At 41.5% G+C, this 23,009-nt stretch overlaps 1 protein-coding gene across 4 annotated transcripts in view; it reads right to left on the reverse strand.

Annotated features, from left to right (window-relative positions):
- LOC132846470 (NACHT, LRR and PYD domains-containing protein 12-like) overlaps nucleotides 1-23,009 on the reverse strand; it is a 109,640-nt gene that overhangs the window by 48,248 nt on the left and 38,383 nt on the right. For all 4 annotated transcript variants that reach the window (XM_060871261.1, XM_060871264.1, XM_060871263.1 and 1 more), the window contains one exon: nucleotides 4,366-4,539. In XM_060871261.1, coding sequence (XP_060727244.1) covers nucleotides 4,366-4,539 — 174 coding nt within the window. The remainder of the gene's footprint in view (nucleotides 1-4,365; nucleotides 4,540-23,009) is intronic.

Below are 23,009 nucleotides of genomic sequence, written 5' to 3' on the forward strand. Positions count from 1 at the left end.
ATGAGAATGAGGATAATGTGGCCTTTTTGGTTGATATCACTTCACTTCTGAATGATCTAAATTTGAGGCTACAGGGCAAGAACAATTAAATTTGTGAACTGATGACAGCTGTCCGCTCCTTTCAGAGGAAACTTGAGGTGTTAAAGGAAGACCTGCAGGGAGACTGTGCACACTTCCCAGCAGTGCAGGAACAAGTTCAGGGACAGAGAGATGTTTCTTCTTTTGTTGACTTTATTGATAAGCTGACTGTAAACTTCAGCAACCGTTTTGACAGCTTCAGCTTTGGACAGCAGCTCAACATGTTCATTCAGAACCCGTTTCTCATCACAGATGTCAGGGGGTTCTCAAAAGAAGTCACACAGCACTTTAAATGGGTAAATGCTGGGTCTCTCCAGATGCAATTGGTTGATCTCCAAGCAGATGTGGCCCTGAAAGAGCACTTTGTAAGAACTGACCCTTCCACTTTCTGGCTCCAAACCGTCCCTGAGACAGCTTTCCCAGGTCTGAGGAAAGTAGTGCTATACATCTTGACCATGTTTGGCTCTACATACAACTGCGATTGTCTCTATACATACATATATGTATAGAGACTATAAATATCTACATATATCTATAAATACATATTGTCTACATACAACTATTGTCTCTCAGAAGTCAACACTGACTGTAGAGTCAAAATAACACCGAGTCTTAGCTAAAGAGAATGCACCATATTGTCAGGTCATCTCGTTATCTGACATGACGAAAAAACATGAATGTTCGCACCCAGACCACCACATTTCAGCTCCATCAGACACCAGAAAAGATTCTTTCCTCATGCAGTCAGACTTATGAACAGTTAATCACCCACAACGACGATGACTGTGCCACTGACAGCAGTGTGTTTTGTGTTTTAGGCCAGAAAATATTTTAATACTTTATTATTATAAATACTGCACCTCTAATGACCCCTCTGTCAAGCTCCTGAAGTTTGCAGATGACACCACACTGATCGTCCTCATCCAGGACGGTGACGAGTCTGCTTACAGACTGGAGGTTGAACGGCTGGCTGTCTGGTGCAGTCTTAACAACCTGGAGCTGAACACGCTCAAGACAGTGGAGATGACAGTGGACTTCAGGAGAAACCCCCTGCTCTCCCCCCACTCACCATCATGGGCAGCATTGTTACAGCAGTGGAGTCATTCAGATTCCTGGGAACCACAATCTCCCAGGACCTGAAGTGGGACATTCACATTGACTCCATTGTGAAAAAGGCCCAGGAGAGGTTGTACTTCCTTCGTCAGCTGAGGAAGTTCAACCTGCCACAGGATCTGCTGAAACAGTTCTACACTGCAATCATCGAATCCATCCTCCACAATTCAGTGACTGTTGGTTTAGCTCAGCTACCAAATCTGACCTCAGAAGACTACAGAGGGAAGTCCGGACTGCTGAGCGAACCATTGGCACAACTCTCCCCACTCTCCAAGATCTGTACTTCTCCAGAGTGAGCAAAAGGGCAAAGACAATCACTCTGGACCCCTCACCTCCAGCACACTCACTCACTCTGGACCCCTCACATCCAGCACACTCCCTCACTCTGGACCCCTCACATCCAGCACACTCCCTCACTCTGGACCCCTCACATCCAGCAAACTCACTCTTTGAACTGTTGCCATCTGGTCGACGCTACAGAGCCCCGAGCACCAGAATGACCAGACATAGAAACAGTTTCTTCCCTCAAGCAATCCATCTGATGAGCACTTAACATACACAGAACACACACTATTCTTACATTATTTACTTAAAACACATACTTACTTATTTATATTTCAATTTGCACATTTTACCACTTTACATACAACTGCATTTATTATATATATGTGTTCATGTCAATGTCATTCTGTTACACTGTGGAGCTTCTGTACTAGTACAAATTCCTCGCATGTGAAAACATACTTGGCAATAAAGACCTTTCTGATTCTGACTCTGATTCTACTTAAGTGTTACTTTGGGCTGTTTCCATTTTACTGGAATAATACTTTGCACTCTTACATAATTATACTTCCACATCCCTCTACGGACACAATGACGCCTGAGTCACCATTGGCTAGTAAATGTTTTATTTTACTCGCCAGGCTTTTTACATAAAATGCATGAACACAAATGAACAAAAAATTAAAACACTTTATTTTAAATTTAATTTTTATTTTAATTATCCTCTATCCTTAATTTGTCAATCCATCCATTATTCTAAAATAAATACGTTGTTTGGTTGTGGAACATTGTGTGATATCGCTTTCACCAGCAGGGGTCACCATCGAGCTGAAAAGCTTCGAGTAATGAAGAGAGAATTTTAAAGAAGCATAAAGAAATAATAATGATGGGACTTTCAGTGGCTGTTTTCAGTAAACTGGATATGGCAGATGGGATGGTTATTAAATCAGATACAGAGAGAAAAGAACTAAAGGATCTAATGAGTGAAAACAACCTGATAGACGTGTGGAGAGAGAGAAATGTAGGAAGAAAAGAAGAGATATAGTGAAAAACGTGCAGGACAACGATTGACTTTATTTTATGTACAAGAAATGTAGAAAACTTTACAGACAAAATCAGATATAAGGAAACAAGTTTGAGTATCATGAGTTTTTATTTTTTAAGACTGGAATAATGTAGAAAGGGGACAAAGTGTATGGATTCTAAATACAGAAAGTTTAAAGAAAAACCACTATGATTTTAAGATTAGAGAAATTATAGAAAAAGGAAATGAAATGAAATGAATGAGGAAGATAATGTTAGATTTTTCATTAAATATTGCAGAATGGGAGAAAGAAAGAAAGAAAGAAAGAAAGAAAGAAAGAAAGAAAGAAAGAAAGAAAGTAAGAAAGAAAGAAAGAAAGAAAGAAAGAAAAGAGAAATAACAAGTAAAAGTAATTTTTTTAAATTAAAGAATGAATTGTCCAAAGAGAACAAAAATATAAAAAAGGGAGGAGAAACAACTCGAGGGGGCAAAATGAAGAAATAAAGCAAAATATATGGTGGAAAGAGGAAAAAAAAGAAGTTAAATTATATAAAAACAAGATGCAACCAAGATAAAAAATGTCATGAGGAAATTAAGAAAGAAGAAATTGAAATATAGAAAAATAGATCAACTACACAAAAAAGAAGATTCCTTTAATGTTTAAAGGGATTTTAATAAAGATTTTAGAAGTGTTTGGTGAAAAGGGTTTAAAAAGAAGACACTTTTAAAGGAAAAGAAACAAATCAAGATCACAACTGTGAGTCAATCATCTGTGGAGAAACAAATTTGAGATCCAATTAAAGAGGTAAAAATAATCTCTAAACATCTGTAACACATGGATGTGTGTTTGTGTAATCAGTGTGATGATGTGATGATATCTCTGTGTTGTGTGTAGATGCTGAAGGATTTGACTTTGGATTGTAAAAGATGTTAAAGTGTGAAGTTGTAGCTGAGAGGATAAAAGGATGTGATCAGTCACAGTTATTGTTATGGATCTTCTACATCTGAATATGAATGATTCAGCTCCCAAACTGCTGGAAATGTGGGACGTGTTCTAACGCTTCACCTCCATAACTGATTTATCCTGGAAAAAGGTCTGGTGAGTTTATTACCCGTAAGTAATGCTGAAAAACACAACAGGACAGAATTACAGACACATTTAAACACATTGCTTATGAACAACAGAAGCATAAATACACACATTAGATGTGACATTTTACAGCACACAGTGAATATTACTCAATATCATACAGTAAAGAGACAGTAAGTCAGTAACTCACTGTAGTGTCTTCAGTTTACAGTGTGGATCCTTCAGTAGATCAGAGAGCAGCTTCACTCCTGATTCTCCTGGATTATTAAAGTTCAGATTCAGTTCTCTCAGGTGTGATGAGGAGTTTGACCTCAGAGCTGAAGCCAGAGCAGCACAACCTTCATCTGTAATACTGCAGCTCAACATCCTGCAAGAAAGAAAACCTTCTCACACTTAACACACTCAGTTTTAGTATTGAAAACATGAACTACACAAAATCTTTATATACAATACATTTACTCTCCATCTCACACACACAACAATGACAATATATCAGATCACTACAATTACAGTTACCACAGAGGAGAACTGGATGTAGTGTTTATTAAAACTCTGTGTATGTGTGTGTGTGTGTGTGTGTGTGTGTGTGTGTGTGTGTGTGTGTGTGTGTGTGTGTGTGTGTGAATGTGTGTGTGTGAATGTGTGTGAGTGTGTGTATACGTGGTCTGTGTGTGTGTGTGTGTGTGGTGTGTGTGTGTGTGTGGTCTGTGTGTGAGTGTGTGTGTATGTGTGTGGTGAGTGTGTGTGTGTGTGTGTGTGTGTGTGTGTGTGTGTGTACCTCAGTATCTCCAGTGTACAGTGTGGATTCTTCAGTCCATCAGAGAGCAGCTTCACTCCTGAATCCTGCAGTTTATTGTTACTCAGGTCCAGGTCTCTCAGACTGGAGGAGTTTGAGCTGAGAACTGAGGACAGAACTCTACAGCTTTCCTCTGTCAGATTACACCCCCACAGCCTGGAAGAGAAATGATGAAGTGTTTGATTTATCTCTCTGATAGTGAATTGAGGTGTTTCCATCAGTGAGAAATAAAGTGTGGACCTGAACACAAGGTTCTAATATCAGGATAAAAATATAAAATGAACATCTGTGTATAAACTTGGACTGCTCTTGGACAGATCCATGTGTCTCAGCTCATAAGAGACGATGTATTTAACTTTCTGTAAGAAGATAATAACAGAGACGTCACTCTGAACAAACACGTCTCTTTATTTCTAGCAGAGAGATTTTCATACAGTGTGTTCAGCAGCTCTGGGGAAAGTTCTGCCGGAGAACATTTACACATTTACACACTGTCCTTTACTGCTTCATTACAGTGTGTTCAGTGTGTAGATCTGTGTACATTGTACACACTTTTACTTTGTGTTACAAAGTAAAAGTGCATTCTTAAGGACTCCTCTCATCCTGCCCATAGACTGTTTTCACTTCTGCCCTCTGGCAGGCGTTTCAGGTGCCTCCGGACCAGGACCAGCCGACTAAAAAACAGCTTTTTTCCCAGAGCTGTCTCTTTACTGAATTCTGCCACTCGCTGATCCTACTGTCCTTCATTCTACTGCCTAACCCCCCTCCCCCCAAACACACACACCTCACACTACGCTATTGCGCTGTGACTGTCTAAACTAAAACTTCTGATCACTTGTACATTTGCTCAGTCACACCCCACAATTCGTTATTGCACTAATGGACTGTTACATAAAATTTATGTTCATTTGCACACTTGCTCTCCTTTTTTGCATTGCTGCTCACCATTGTATATACACACCTAATTTCTGTTCATAATAACAGCAATATATTATATTATGTTCATAGTACATATCCTCCTGTATATTTTGGTATATATATATATATATGGTATATATATATATATATTGTAAGGACTCTGCCCGGACTCTGGCCACGTGCGTTTGTTTACGTTTCTCGTCACGTGTCTGCCCCGCCTTTGTCTGCTCCTCCCTGTCATCACACCTGATCCTTATTGTGTCATTGTCCTTTTTTTTATTTAACTGTGCCGCGTTGCCTCGTGCGGCGCGGCATCTACTGTGGTCTTAGTCCTGTTTAGTCCCGTCTCGAGTCTGTGTTTGTGTTTTGTCATTAAACCCAGTTTATTTATGCTATCCTGCGTTTGGGTCCGCTCTGTTCCGTGATCATGACATATATATATATATATATATATATATATATATATATATATATATATATATATATATATATGTATATTGGTATCCTCCTGTATATTTCGGTTGATTGTAATAACAATATATTTTCTTTATATCACATACCCTCTGTAAATTTTAGTTTATAGCAATAGACATCTGTATATTATGTTCATAGCACATATACAGTATATTCATCTGTATATTATATTCATAGAACATACATATTGTAATGAGTCTGTCTGTGTTTCTGTCCTGTTTCTGTCTGCTGTCTTTTCCTGTGGTTAATTGTTTGCCCCGCCCACTCTTTGGTTTCCATGGACATTCATTGTACTCCTTCAGGTGTCTTGTCTTTGTCTTTAATTAGTTCTGCTGTGTGATTGGTCCTTGTCTCTTATTTATACTCTGTTTGTTCACTTCCCTGGTGTTGGTCGTTGTCTCATGTTGGATGTTGGTGTGCCTATTCCTGTGTCCTGTTAGCCCTGTTTGCTGCCTGTCTGTTCTTCTGTTTCTTGTGTTTTGGACTATTAAAACTTGAAAATCTGCATTTGGATCCTCACTCGCCTTTGTCCTGCATCGTAACAGAATGACCAACCACATGGATCCAGCAGAAATTTTGTTTTGTTTGTGTCAGGGAGATTCCCCTATTGAGGAATATACGGAGGTATTCCTGGACTTATCCAATCAGGTGGATTTTGGGGAGAGGGCCCTCAAGGACCTGTTCAGGCATGGTTTGAAGGACGGGCTGCGCTACCTAGTGCCATTGGGCCGAGAGGTGGGGCCTTTCTCGGACCTGGCCAACGTAGCGTTGCTCCTGGGTGGGTCCTCCTTAACCGTGCACAGGACAGAGTCGGACACCGGCCCTAAATATTTTTTGGGGGGGGGCAGTAGGCATCGGGGTCCGTGGGCTGCGGAGCCAGGCCAGCCACGGACGCCCGAGGCCCCTACAGTACCTCGGTCCGACCCAGACCTGTGCACACCAGTGACCGAACCCGTCCACATGGGTGCCAGACCGGAAAGCTCGGGCAAGGCCCGGGGGAACCGGCTGATCGCCAAGCTGGCGGACACCCCGATGACGTCGGTTCGGGCGGCCGGCATCCCTACGGCACCGGCTGGAGCACCGAAGGCACCCGAAGCGCCTGAACCTGCCGAAGCGCCTGAACCTGCCGAAGCGCCTGAACCTGCCGAAACGCCCGAGCCTGCTGAAACGCCCGAGCCTGCTGAAGCACATGAACCTGTTGAGGTTCCTGAACCTGCTGAAACGCCCGAACCTGCTGAAGCACTTGAACCCGCTGAAGCGCATGAACCTGCTGAAGCGCCCAAACCTGTTGAAACGCCCGAACCCGCCGAAGCGCCCGAACCCGCCGAAGCGCCCGAACCCGCCGAAGCGCATGAACCTGCCGAAGCGCATGGACCTGCTGAAACGCCCGAACCTGCTGAAACGCCCGAGCCTGCTGAAGCACATGAACCTGTTGAGGTTCCCGAACCTGCCGAAGCGCCCAAACCTGTTGAAACGCCCGAACCCGCCGAAGCGCCCGAACCCGCCGAAGCGCCCGAACCTGCTGAAGCGCCCGAACCTGCTGAAGCGCCCGAACCTGGCGAAGCGCATGAACCTGGCGAAGCGCCCGAACCTGCCAAAGCGCCCGAACCTGCCGAAGCGCCCGAACCTGCCGAACCCGCTGAAACACCGGATCCAACCGGGCCGACCAGGTCGACAGAACCAGCCGAACCGACCGGGTCGATGGGACCGACCGGGTCAACCGAGCCAGCCGGACCGACCGGGTCAACGGAACCGACCGGGTCAACAGAACCAGCCGGGCCTACCAGGTCGACAGAACCAGCCGAACCGACCGGGTCGACGGAACCAGCGGTCCCCAGCTTTGTCTCCCTGTCTCTGTCAGTCTCTCCCTTTCCTGTCCGTCTTTACAGGTTCAAAGCGCCTCCAGTACCACCCTGGCCGCCAACGCCGTTATGGTCTCTGGCCCGACCTGCAGCGCCACCCTGGTCTCCGGTCCTGCTCTGGTCGCTGACTCTGCCTGCGGCGCCACCCTGGCCTCCGGTCCTGCTCTGGTCGCTGACCCTGCCTGCGGCGCCACCCTGCTCTGCCGGCTCCGCCCTGGCCTCCTGCTCTGCCGGCTCCGCCCTGGCCTCCTGCTCTGCCGGCTCCGCCCTGGCCTCCTGCTCTGCCGGCTCCGCCCTGGCCTCCTGCTCTGCCGGCTCCGCCCTGGCCTCCTGCTCCGCCACGTGGACCTGGCCCGCCTTCCCGCCCCCTGTTCCGCCTCCGCTCCGCCACCCTCCAGTTCTGCGTTGGAGTGTCTGGAATCCACTCCTAGGGGGGGGCTCTGTAATGAGTCTGTCTGTGTTTCTGTCCTGTTTCTGTCTGCTGTCTTTTCCTGTGGTTAATTGTTTGCCCCGCCCACTCTTTGGTTTCCATGGACATTCATTGTACTCCTTCAGGTGTCTTGTCTTTGTCTTTAATTAGTTCTGCTGTGTGATTGGTCCTTGTCTCTTATTTATACTCTGTTTGTTCACTTCCCTGGTGTTGGTCGTTGTCTCATGTTGGATGTTGGTGTGCCTATTCCTGTGTCCTGTTAGCCCTGTTTGCTGCCTGTCTGTTCTTCTGTTTCTTGTGTTTTGGACTATTAAAACTTGAAAATCTGCATTTGGATCCTCACTTGCCTTTGTCCTGCATCGTAACACATATCTGTAAATTACTGTTTATAGTATTAACCATATATTTTGTTACAGCACATATCCTTATGTAGATCTGTATATTTGTTCAGAGTACACACACATTTGTAAATCACTCCATAATACCACTTACTTGTTTAAATCTTGTACAAACTGTATATCCTGCACTTACTACTATTGCACTCAGGTTAGACCTAAACTGCATTTCGTTGCCTTGTACTTGTACATGTGTAATGACAATAAAGTTGAATCTAATCTAATCTAACTTTCAGGAATATTTTTGTTCCCATTGAACAGGTCTATAAAATGGTAGCAGCTCCATGAAGACAGATAACAGCAGAGAAATTAATTTATTGTCCTCACTGTAAATACGAGTAGTATTTTGTGTGTGTGTGTGTGTAGGAGTATTTACACAGGGAATTCTCTTTTTAGGGAAACACCTGAGCTGACAGAAGATTTCGAGCACACTGTTAGAGCTATTTAGAGACCAGTGTGATGTTTCTGGAGGATAAAAGCTGGTTTATTAATTACTTCTGTTTGTCACAACATCTTTATTTAAATGCTGTACAACACTTTAGTATGACTAGAGTATTAGTATGTTATTAAATGTGTGTGTAATGTACACTGATCTACACACTGTGGAAATAAATGTACTTTGTTCTGATTTGAGAAGTGATGTAGATCTTTCAGTATTTTCAGAGAGACAGTAAAACTGTTGGTGGTGTTTTTTAATAACCTTCACACACAGACACATCACATAATACCCTCAATACACAGATCAAATAAATAAGTGTTTTTCTATATGGTGTGAATTAGCTTTGTTTCTGATGTTGATATTTATCACTATTGACCCTGTTTTTGCTCTTTGGATTATTGCTTCTTCAGATTTGTGGATGTGATTTGTTCTCCTCATGGACTGTTTGTTACGCTTATTTCAGACTCGGCCTGTTTTTTGACCCTGCCTTTGCTTACTGTTTTTGGATTGTTTGTCTTATCTTTTCTTCATTAAAACTTCTTCACATGGATTTTGCCGACTGGTCATTACAGTGTTCATGATCACCTGGGTACAGTGTAGATCTCTTTTTCTCTCCTTCCAACCGTTTTCTTTCCATTCACCACATTCACACCTAATTCACCTTTCCTGTAAACTGGTTCACATCATATTTGTGTGCTAGACAGTTTTATGGTCAATTGTGAAGTCACTCATCAAGACAACATGAAATTTCATTTGGAGTAAAGAAGATACAGAAAAACTTTTTCTACATTCAATCATTCCAAGTAGATTAGATTAATGTAACGCTCTTTTATGTATTTCACAAAAAACTTTATACATTACAGTTAGTAACCAAATCACTCCTATTGTACAGGAACTGTACTGGTTACCTGTGACATCCACAATCATTTTAATATCATCTCAAATATTTATTTATCATCAACAAATGCTGACTTCCTTAAGGTGAATTTTAATAAGAAGAAGCTTCAGTCAAACTGCTTTTAGTGTTGCTGCTCCCAGGATGTGGATCTCACTCTCAGTGTTTATCCATCAGTCACCTTCACTAAATACATTTACAAAGCAGTGTGTGTGTGTGTGTGTGTGTGTGTGTGTTTATGTGTGTGTACCTCAGTATCTCCAGTGTACAGTGTGGATTCTTCAGTCCATCAGAGAGCAGCTTCACTCCTGATCCTGCAGTTCATTGCCACTCAGGTTCAGTTCTCTCAGACTGGAGGAGTTTGAGCTGAGAACTGAGGACAGAACTCTACAGCTTTCCTCTGTCAGATTACACTGAAACAGACTGGAAGAGAAATGATGAAATATCAGAACACTGATCTCAAACACACAAACACAGCCATAATCCAGCTAAAGTTGAAGATGTAACAGAAATGTCAGTCTGTTACACACACAAATCAGAGGACAGGACACCACATCCCATAACCTGCTCCAGTGCATTTTATTACAGAAAATAAAGAATTATACAGCTGTACACTACCAGTTAATAATATGACAATACTAGTCGTACTTTACACTCAGTTATATGTTGGATTTCACAGAGACACTAAAACAGTTGGTGTGTGTTGTTCTCTGTGCTCGTACAGGTACAAATCTGTCACCTCCAGACCTCTGATTTTACACACACACTGGTTCAGGTGTTTGGTGTGGACCTGAGTACAGGTGGTGTGTTCACATACGTCCAAACACATCCAAACTAAAGAGAAAGTTAGATTTTTTAACCTTATAAATGATTCTTGATCATGATTTGTATTATTTATAAAATATAGATGTGTAAAAATCTATCATCGATCATAAACAATGTAAATAAAGGATATTAGAAAGAACATTGTACTGATTAGTACAGATGTCACTGTTACTATTTCAACACAAGTTAGTGAACCCTTCTTTCTCCACAGAGTAAATGGGATCATGTCTTTCATGCCTCCACAACTGAGAAGTGAACGTGGGGTTTTCTTCTCAAATCTGAGCTCCTTCCCTGTTTACAGAGTGACGTCACATCAGCACGACTGCACACAGCATCAGAAATAAACAAAGTCAAACTTCTTACCTTTAAATGAGTGACACTGTATATACACAAGTATTAGCTTTAGATGGATCAACATCCAGACATTCGTTTGTTAAATCTAAAACACTGACTATACACATAGCAAAAAAACTTAGCATAAAAATCTAACACAACACTACTGTGTGTTACACTAAAGGATTTGTGTAGGTGGGCTTCAGGTGGCTATAAGTAACATGGTAGAATGTAGTGTACCAATGTGTAATATTTTATCAGTACATAATGATGAACAGAGAACAAAACCAGTCTGTTACATCGTTGTACAACAAAAATATAGATTCACTACAGCTGCTTATAAATACAAACACAGTCCACAGCTTAAAATCTCCAAAATCCACAGAAAATTTCCAAATAACGAAACCTGACGTCTCTTCAACAGTAACGGTGATAAACCTGACCGACCGTCACGTGCAACCGTCTTTGTGTTCACCGTCTGTTTTTACCACATCCACCATCTTCTGATGCAGTGAACCAGACAAAAAACTGTGTCTATAATTCAACCACAACAGATTAACAACAGTCACAACCCAAGAACAAGAATGTGATCGGTCATTAACAGTTTGGTGTCTTTGTCGAGCTCCAAGTAGAACAAAACAGGACTTTTTAATAACAGCGGTCACGACACTACACTCACCTGTGACACATTATTCATCCTCTCTCGTTTTACCTGCTTGTACACTTGATAAGCAAAGAAAAAAGAACCCCATTAAAATAAAAGTCTTCATATAAAAAGTCACATTTAAACTCCATCCTCTACAAACAGTTCAGTGTTAGAGAAAGAAAATCTTCATCACACATCTGAGTTAGCTGCCTAGCTTGTTTCTAACATAATAAGAAGATAAAGCTGAACATTTTCCCACTTCGTCTGTCCAATGTGTCGAGGTCCAAAATGATGATTGATGTTTTATTTACCACAAGCTCAGTCCTTGGTAAAGTTTAGCAGTAGTGCAGACTGAAGGAGACTTTTGTTTTTCCTTCGTATTGGGTTAAATTTTTAAAAAGCATTTATGTTTTATTTTTATTAGAAAGAACAATTGAGGAAAAAAGCCATGACAGAGTGAATCTCCCCACAACACTGTGTCACACACAACAAAAGATGAGGAACTTCAACATAAAGAGATACTTGAAGGACATTAGAGTGTTTTAATATTTACTTTTTATATTTTCTATCCATATTGATCCCATTTTGTCAGTCTGATGTTTTTCTCATCTGTGAGAGTTTTGTTAAATGTCACTTTCAGAATAAACAGAAAAGAAAAAGTCTTTCACTGGTGTTTAGTTCAGAAATGTCTTTAGTTCTTAAATGCATGCAGTTATTTTGTAGAGATATTTTTACATAAATTTTAGAGAAGACTTAATTTTTCATGATTCATATATAAAAGCTATAAAATGACTCATATGATGTTATAAGATTTTGTCCATGTGGCCCAGCCCTCAGTTCAGATATAACATGTTAGTGTAAAAAGTGAAACAATCTTCTGTAAAAGTACCAGAGGTTTGTTTAAAGATGATTAGAGGAACTATTAACTAACATTAATCCAAACAGTGCAGTTCAGTGTTACATTAAAATAATAAACCATGCAGTAATACAGTTATAAATAAAAATACTCACTCAGCTTTTCTGGAGGCTTTGACCACTGGCAGCAGCCTCAGAAGACATTCATGTGATGGATCATATTTCCTCAAATTAAACACATCCAGCTCCTGTTCTGAGGTCAGTAACACAAACACCAGAGCTGACCACTGAGCAGGAGAGAGACTGGTTCCTCTGAGAGGACTGTCACCTCTTCTGTTCAGGTAAGTTTGTACTTCCTGCACTAGAGAATGATCATTCAGTTCATTCAGACAGTGGAACAGATTGATGGATTTCTCTGGAGATGGATTCTCCCTGATCTTATAATTGATGTACTTCACTGTTTCCTGTTTGCTGTGAGATCTGCTTCCTGTCTGTGGCATTAAGTCTCGTAAAAGAGTTTGATTGGTCTCCAGTGAGAGACCCAGAAGGAAGCGGAGGAACAGGTCCAGGTGTCCATTCTCACTCTGTAAGGCCTTGTCCACTGAACTCCTGAGGATATCAGACAGGTCTGACTTACTGAAAAGATCAGACAGATCAGAGGTTTGATGTTCTGTTACATTTCTGCTAATAAAGGAGAGAAATGTGTATAAAGCAGCCAGAAACTCCTGAACACTCAGATGTACGAAGCTGAACACCTTCCCCAGGTGAAGCCCAAACTCCTCTCTGAAGATCTGCGTACACACTCCTGAGTACACTGACACTTCTCTGACATCAATGCCACACTCTCTCAGGTCTTCCTCATAGAAGATCAGGTTTCATTTCTCCAGCTGGTGGAAAGCCAGTTTTCCCAGTGCCATGATACTCTCGCTGGTCTGCTGAGGATCAGGGTCATGTTTCTGATGGTACTTTTGGTCCTTGTGTTTGATCTGAAAGATCAGGAAGTGTGTGTACATTTGAGTCAGAGTCTTGGGGATCTCTCCACCCTCTGCTTCACCCAACATTCTCTCTAGAACAGTGGCTGAGATCAAGCAGAAGACTGGGATGTGGCACATGATGTAGAGGCTTCTTGAAGACTTCAGGTGTGTGATGATGTTATTAGCCAGGCTCTGATCACTGATCTTATTCCTGAAGTACTCCTCTTTCTGAGGATCACTGAAGCCTCGTACCTCTGTTACCTGGTCTACACACTCAGGAGAGATCTGATTGGCTGCTCCTGGTCTTGTGGTTATCCAGAGGAGAGCAGAGGGAAGCAGATTCCCCTTGATGAGGTTCGTCAGCAGCACATCCACTGAGGCTGACTCTGTCACATCACACAATATCTTATTCTTCTGGAAATTTAGAGGAAGTCGACACTCATCCAGACCATCAAAGATCAACACCACTTTGTAGGAGTCACAGTCTATTGATTCTAGTTTTCTTATTTCTGGGAAAAAGTGATGAAGAAGTTTCATCAGACTGAGATTTTGCTGCTTCATCAGATTCAGCTCTCTAAAGGGAAGTGGAAACATGAAGGTGACGTCCTGATTTACTTCTCCTTCAGCCCAGTCCAGAATGAACTTCTGCACAGAGACCGTTTTTCCAATTCCAGCAACTCCTTTAGTCAGCACAGTTCTGATGGACTTGTCTTTAAAGAGCTCATTACATTTGATGGGTTTCTCCTGTGTTGCTGGTCTCCTGGACGCTGCCTCAATCTGTCTCACCTCATGTTCATTATTGACGTCTCCACTCCAACCCTCTGTGATGTAGAGCTCAGTGTAGATCTCATTCAGAAGTGCTGAGCTTCCATGCTGTGAGATTCCTTCATTAATTCTTTTAAACTTCTCTCTCAGATTGGACTTCAACTTTGTCTGATACACAGGGGCGAGTTCTAATAAACAAAGTAATATCTAGTTTAGTAATAAATAGTTACAATGCAAAATCGTACAAACACTGCTATTAATTCCTGACTGATGTACTAAATATTATTGAAGCTGGACCATGAACAGATACAACATGATATTAAAATTAAATTTAAAATTAAGTGTTCATATCTAAAACTATTTCCTCTCTCTAAACTGAAGCTGATGGAATAAAGTCATGACTCAGAGCTCTTACTGTTGTGCAGTGTGTTAGCGACATCTGTGTGGTTCATGTTCTTCAAGACGTGCAGTGTGATCTTCAGCGCTCCCTCTCTGACACTGTGCAGATCCTCCTCATCCTCCACCTCCCTCTCAGTGCATGCTGGGTAATCTGGACTCAGGAGCTTCCTAAACCTCTTCAGCTCATTCTTTATCAGAGTGATGACTTTGTGTTCCAGCTCCTGGTTAGAAACACACAGGAACAGATCTAAATATTATCATGTTACACAGTAAGAGAGGCTTTTATTTGATCAAAAGAAGAAAAGTCTATTTTTATTATCACATTTAAAACTCATACAACTGATTACCCTTAATGCTGCTGCACATCAAGCCATGACAAGGGATCACAACACACACATTACACACTTTAAAAACAACACACACACCTTGAATATAGAGTCCAGCTGATTTGTGCCCATGTTTGATTTTTGTGGTCTGTGAACAAACAAAACCCATCATGTAATATGGACTATACGTATTCATAGCTGCACAAATCACACACTAATAAATACAGACACAGATATTTAACACTATCCTCTTAACACAATACACTGATTTCAGGATTTCCTAACCTACACCAACATGTTTAGAAACAAATGTTTGAATAAATGAATTAAATCTTTATATTGTCATTAATGTCCCAGGTGTAAATGTTCTTCTGTAGCACCACAGACCCTCCAGCTCAGGGACTGTAGACTGAACTGAACTCTTAAAGCACTTTTCCTCACTGCCAGTCCGAGAGCTGCAGCACTGCACAGTTTAGTGTTTTACTGCTTCAACACCTGATAAAGCTCATGAAGGGCTTCATAATGAGACGAGTGAGTTTGATCAGGTGGAACACTGCTGTAAAACACCTCACTATACTGACCTCACATCAGTAGAACTGTCTCTGTCTCTGAAGTTATATGGACGTCCCATTGACGCGTCACTCTTCATGGACACACAGCTGGGTTCTGGTGAGTCTGATCTCTTTCCCTCCATCATTCTAGAACAGAAATATCAGCAATAATTAATACTCAGCACTGTTAAACAATGTGTTCATCATTAAACACCAATAATTCCATCTTTTTAATTCAGATCCAGTCTGTACACTTATTCAAACAGGAGACAGGCCTCATAAGTCAGGAATTACACTGATATCAGGAGTCCCAATCACAGCTAACTGACTCAGCTGGGTCTTAAAGCCTGTAGAGTTCACTGACACAAAGCTATGCTGCTCTTATGCTCCACATTACACAGTCCTTTTTACTCTTCTCTCAGTGAATGATTTGTCTAAACTGTTCTTAGATCAGATCAGTGATATATTCACTGCTATTAAACCCCTTAAAGCAAAGTTGAGTTCCTGTGTTAACTAGTGAGTGTTTAGAGATACAGATGTGTTCCCATGAGACGGTGTGTATTTATTGCTGGTGAATGTAAAAGTAAGTCACCTCTCGTCTTTCTTTAAGTCCTGTTTTCCAGACACACTCATGTTGGAGGTCATGTCTCCTTCTCCAGATTACATCAGGACACACGTTTACTTCACTCCAACATCGGTGTGTTAAATTAAACCCTGAATCAGCACAGAGTTCACTTACAGGAAATAGTCAAGCTATCAAGTTATAAAACAACCTGTGTACATTAAAGCTTCAGTACAAACCCACAAAACTCTTCTACATCTAGTGTCACTTCAGTGTGTTTATATATTAGAGCTTTAGATACTCACTGTGTTTTTACTCCTGAAATCTTTTAGTTTTCACGCCACACAAAATGGAGCTGCTGACTTTCACTCTTACTGACACTGGTCTAACTGGTTTGTCTGGTTTATGCTGACGTGTGTATGTGTGTGTGTGTTTTTGTGTGTGTGTGTCTGTGTGGAGTCATAATGTGAGGATTATATTCAGGGGCGGTTCTAGAGGCGGGGCCACAGGGGCCCTGGCCCCTGCTGAAAACTGATTGGCCCCTGATTGGCCCCCATTCCATCAATCGTCGACGAGAATTATTTTGTGTGCTTGAATGTACCCTGTACTTGGCCCCTGAATGTAACATGTGGCCCCTTAATGGCCCCTGTTACAGAAAAATCCTAGAACCGCCACTGATTATATTATATGAGATCTTTTATTTTTCACTCCACACAAAATGGAGCTGCTGACTTTCACTTTCATTACAGTTTATACTGCAGAGGGGGGAAGGGCAGACCCACACACACACACACACACACACATATAACGGTTCCGACACCCATGGATATCAGGAAGCAGGAGCGTGGTCAATGCTGTAGGTAAACCACGGAATGGAGATTCATTTATTAGGGAATTCCTCAAGCAGAATGGATTCCACTGGCGGCGCTCTGAAAAGTGAACAGACATATGCGTTGAATAGAGACGGTAAAAGTGGGTGGGTCCAATATTATTGGTCATATAATGGTTCCGACGCCTGTGACTACAAATATTACACCAAATTGTTTTCATTTATTCACAATTTGTAACATTTCCTGTTTTCATCTATTAGTCTTTTTGGCCTTATTATTTGTCTCTTAGGACGTTTTGTTTGTTCTACAGCATCCTGTCTATTTACAGATTCTTTAGTATTGCTTTGCATTTCTAATTGTTCATTTTGCTTTGCAATTTCCAGATCATTTGTCTCACTCTCATTGATTTTTATTTCTCTCTGAGGCACTTTTAGCAAATGTCTTGTGTTTGTCCTCATTATTTCCCATGCTCTGTTAGCACTTCGTATGACCTGGGCGTAGTCTCTTTAATCACTTTGGCCAATGGTCCCCACTGCCCATCACATGTCACTCGTACAATTTCTTCTTGGGCAAGTGGGCTCAGTGGTCTTGCTGCTTTGTTGTAGTGATTAATCTGTCTTTCATTTGCAGAATTCCACCTACTCCGTACCATTTGATGCTTTACCGACGGTAGCTTTGTACGTAGTTTCCTATTCATGAGCATTTCCGCCGGTGAAAGTCCATTCTCCAGTGGTGAAGCTCTGTAATTCAGAATAGCCAGGTACGGATCACTCCCTGTCTCGGTGGCTTTTTTTTAGAAGGCGTTTCACTATTTGAACTGCTTTCTCTGCTAAACCGTTGGACTGTGGGTACAGAGGGCTTCACGTTATGTGCTTGAAACTCTGACTTGCAAACTGTGGTCTGTTGTCACTTATTACAGTCATTGGAATACCATGTCGTGCAAATATACCCTTTGTCTTTGCAATTACCTGCTCTGATGTTGTGCTTGTCAGCTGCAGGAATTCCGGGTAGTTTGAATGATAGTCCATGAGCAACAAGTAATCTTTGTCATTAAGCTGAAACAAGTCCATACCAACTTTTCCCCACAGCTCCTTATCTTACATTTTTCGATTCCTAAATGTCCTTCTTGCACAAGTTTCAGCATCAGATTTCTCATTGAGATTGGCACAACAATTCTTGTTCCTTTCCGCAAAACTCCATCTAGCACTGACAGTTCATCTTTAAAATGCTGGAAAGGATTTTCCATGATCTCATCTCCAGGCATGTGAATCCTGTCCATTACTTTCTTTAACTGTTCGTCCCTCAGTGTTTCTTTGGCTGCTTCAACCCATTTTGTTGTTGACACTGGCATCTGTGCTTTGATAGAGTCCACATGAATTTGCACGTCTTTCTCTGTAGTTGCAAACAGCTCCTAAACCTGCTTGTGATGCATCTGTAGAGACCTTTAGAGGCTTTTCCTGGTCATAAAAATTCAAAACAGGTTCTCTTGTTAAACTGCTTTTTAACCATGACCACTCTTTTGCCTGCTCGTCGTTCCACTGCCACACGGTGTCTGTTTCTAACAAGCTTCTCAGTGACTTTGTAATTGCTGACAGATTTGGAACAAATTTTCCTAAGTAGTTTATTAACCCCAAGTCTCATTGCAGGACCTTTTTGTCTCTTGTTTCTGGCATTTCTTTGTCTGGTTGTATTCCTTCTTCAGACAGTCTTTCTCCCACGTAAGTGATTTCTCTTACTCTGAACTGGCATTTGTTTTTATTCAACTTTAATCCATTTCACCATTTTGTGCTTGATCCAGGACCTCGTTAAGTCTTTCATCATGCTCTTCTTTTGAGCGGCCCCATACCACTACATCATCAATGAAGACTCAGACTCCTTCTATTCCATCAAAAAGCTGTTGCACAGTTCTGTGGAATACTTCTGCTGCTGAGCTGATGCCAAAAGGTAGCCTCTGGAAACAATGCCTTCCAAACGGTGTGTTGAAGGTGCATAATTTTGTGCTTTCCTCAATATTGCTCAAATTTCTCAATCACTGCATCATACTTGTGTTTTTCTTCTTCTTCCGTGAAGACAAACGTGTTATACACGTCCAGCCACCTGTTAGCAGCAATGTGAACTTCCTTTGTTTGGTTCCATCCAACCCAATGGCGAGGGCATAAAGTTCTAAACTTTCCAGTTTTCATTTATATTTCCTGTCAACTTTAATTCGTCTGGCGAACGGATGGAATTCATCATTTTTAATCATTTATCCTGGTACCATGTATTGATGAGACCAAATGGTTCCTAACCGTTTACTTAACCACAGTACATGGACTTAAAACGTAAGTTTAAGCACTGTTACAGTCTGTCGGACAACACCACACTACCTCGGGTTATTGCTTTAAACTCTACAGAGTCGCTGTACATTGGGATCTTTACACTATCGCTGTTTCAGTTACTTTAGAAACACGTTTTAGCTACAATTCAACTGCCACACTGCGTCGGGCTGATTCAGTTACTTTAGAATCTTAACAGAATTATAACAAACACAACAAGTTTCAGTTACTTTAGAAACCTATCAGCTTAAGCACTTTGCTTCAGTTACTTTAGAAACAACAATTCACATACAACTCTGTCACCACACTGTGTTGGGTTAATTCAGTTTCTTTAGAAACTTAAACAGAAATGTACAGAATAGGCTTAATAATAACTCCTCCTGCTTATGATCAATAAACTCTACTCTATGTTCTATTCTACATTAAAACATTTCTTCCCTAGGTTTTTTAAATGAGGGGGTTCCCTGAATCAAAAACAGCATAAGAGAAGAAAATTCCACTTTTCTTACCTTTCCCCACTTTTTTTTTTTTTTTTTGGAATCCCTCCTGGCTGGCTCGCCAATGTAAGAAATAAAAAAATGCGTGAAAATAAAACGATGAGAGTGAAGATCTTAATGAACAAGAAGTTTATTCCAGCATAGCAGTGACAAAATACATGAAGTACTTTGGGTTTGTCTGAGTCAATAAGAACCCCGAGCAAATCCTGCGTACACAGGACTGGGCTGGACAGAGTTACTGTAGAGCATTCGGGCGTTTGGCTCTGTAGCCCACGGACCCCGATGCCTTCTCCATGGATCCATAATGGGTTAGTCGTTCTGTCGCGATGAGGCAAAGGCGAGTGAGGATCCAAATTCAGTTCAAACTTTTAATAAACCAAGACAAGAAACAGGCAAACAGACAAGCAGGCAAAACAGGGAAGAACACTGAGCAATACAAGAAACAGGAACATAGACATGAACACACCATAACAACTAACACCAGGGAAGTGAACAAACAGAGTAGATATACCAAACAGGAACCAATCACAACGCAGAGACAATCAGAGACCAAGACGACACACCTGGGGGGTAGAGAGAGTTCAGATAGTGTCCATGGTAACAAATGAGTGGGCGGAGCAAACAATTAACAGCAGGGCAAGACAGCAGACAGAAACAGGGCAAAACACAGACAGACTCATTACAATACCATTGATAAGGGGGGTTTAAATTTTCTCGATTTTACCACTTTAAACAACACCTTTAAAATAAACTGGATAAGAAACTTTATTAATAAGCCCACTTCTGGAATTCTATCTATCTGGAATTTGATCCATAATGTCATTTTTTCAAAAACATGGTGGTTTAAAATTTATATTAAACTGTAATTATAGCATTATGAAAATCCCTATCAAATTATCCCTTTTTCATAGGCAAATGTTATTAGCTTGGTCCCTAATTTATAAACACAATTTTACACCTCATTCATATATAATTTGGAATAATAAGGATCTTCTGTATAAACATAAATCTCTTTTCGTTGATAATTGGTTTAAAAATGGAATTATTATTATTATTATTATTAAGCTAACGGCTAGGTTAACGGCTAAACTAACGGCTAAGCTAATGGCTACATGGTTTAGCATTAGCTTACCTCAGACTAAACGTCACGTCACTTTATCACAATACCCGTACATTTATTTTATAGTTTTGTGTTTAAGGTTTTATTTTATTTACGCTCTTCAGTTTACAGAAATATGCAGATAAATGAGAAAAATAAACACAGCTATGATGAAGACAGATAAAAGGTGTAATGTTTAATAAAAAGTGTATACATTAACACTACATTAAAGGCTCTTGGTCATAAATAAGGGATTGTTTTGTTTTAACTGATTAACTGATTTAATTCCACTTCCTGTTTAAACCGAATGTTTAAAAAATGCGATGCAGAAAGTAGGAATCCTGAATGGAACAGTGTGAAATCGTTTGTAAGGTTGTGGATGTGTCTTTATGACCTGTTTCTCCTCCTCACACACGTCAGATCTCCTCAGCATGTCTTTGCCCAAGAGGGAGGTGGAGGAGCTGTGGCCCTGGGTGGAGCGCACGGTGAAGAAGGTGCTGGGCTTCTCAGAGCCCACTGTGGTCACTGTGGCTCTGCACTGCCTGGGGAAAGGGTTGGACAAAAGGAAAACAACAGGTACAAAACACACGTATTCTGCGTTGTCCAGGCACTGGGGGTATTAATGTCCACCCCTAATGTCCTGGCAGATGGTTGATTTGTCCAGAACCTTTTCAGGCACTTCTAGCTTTGATGAAACACATTTATAATTATGTGACTTGGGCTTTCTGTTGTCTCAGACCAGCTGAGGCCGTTTCTGGACGAGTCGGTGAGCAGCTTCGTAGAGAGGCTCTTCGAAGCACTGGAAGAGAGCAGGAACTCTCGGGGAAACAAAGGCATGGTCGAGAAAAAACGCAAGAGAGAGCTGAAGGTCAGTGTGATGCAGAATGGCAAAGGATGCTTTTAAAATAGTTTGTGAAGTGCAACAGTGAATCCAACCCGTCTCTCTACAGGATGTGTTTGGCGACGAGGTGGAGATGCAGAAAGATCTCGAGGCGGGCGATACGGCAGCGAAGAGGAAGAGAGTACCTCGATTCGAAGAGGTTGAAGAGCCAGAAGTTCTTCCTGGACCTCCTACAGAAAGTCCTGGCATGCTCACAAAGATGTAAGTAAGTATAAAAGCATCACCGTTTTGTCCTATTGCGAAGTGGAACCAACATCATTGTGTTTCTGGTGAAAGTGTTTAGTTTCAGATGAGGCACGAACACTGTCAGAGGTAAAAGATACTAAAGCAGCTCAGCATTAATACAGTGCCTTGCAAAAGTATTCACACCCACTGAACTTTCCCACATTTTGACGTTACAACCACAAACAAAAATGTATTTTATTAAAAAAAAACCCGAAAGAAAGTGGGATAAAAATTATAAATGGTGTCTTTTTTTTTTTTTTTCTTTTAACAAATAAATATCTGAAAGTGTGGTGCATTTGTATTCAGCCCCCTTTACCCTGATACCCCTAACTAACATCCAGTGAAACCAACTGCCTTCAGAAGTCACCTAATTAGTAAATAGAGCTGCAGCTGTGTGTAATTTAATCTCAGTATAAATACAGCTGTTCTGTGAAGGCTGGTGTTGAGGGGTCTTTCCTAAAGTCCACTATCATCTCCACAGTTTTGAGGGTGTTTAGCTCTAGACTGTTCTGACTGCACCGTAGCACCAGCCGCTCCTGCCGGTATGCAGACTCAACGCCATCTTGGATAAGACCAATGAGTGTAGTATCATCTGCTAATTTTAGGAGTTTAACAGTTTGGTCACTCGAAGTGTAGTCATTAGTGTAGAGGGAGAATAACCATGGGGAGATGACACATCCCTGTGGAGTGCCAGTGCTGATTGTCGCAATGCCGGAGGTGACACCTCCCAGTCTCACCTGTTGTTTCCTGTCTGTCAGGAAGCTGGTGATCCACTGACAGAATCTGGGCGTATGTCCCTTGGGCAGTCCAGGTGCTGCAGAATGTAGTGCAGCCCAATGTTGACTGTGTCGTCCACTGATCTGTTTGCATGGTAGGCAAACTGTAGGGGATCCAGCATCTGTTCTGTTTCAGTCTTTAGGTGGGCCAGAACCAGCTGCTCGAAGGTCTTCATGACAACAGATGTCAGAGCAACAGGCCTGTAGTCATTCAGTCCCGTGATGGAGGGTTTCTTGGGGACTGGGACGATTGTGTGAAGTCCCCTCTCTGCATTAAACTCTCTACAGAGTTCCCCAAAGTCTGCCCTGGGTGCAGAGCCATATGCGTCCTTAA

The sequence above is a fragment of the Tachysurus vachellii genome, chromosome 5, assembly GCF_030014155.1.
Source record: "Tachysurus vachellii isolate PV-2020 chromosome 5, HZAU_Pvac_v1, whole genome shotgun sequence".
NCBI classification, from domain to species: domain Eukaryota; kingdom Metazoa; phylum Chordata; class Actinopteri; order Siluriformes; family Bagridae; genus Tachysurus; species Tachysurus vachellii.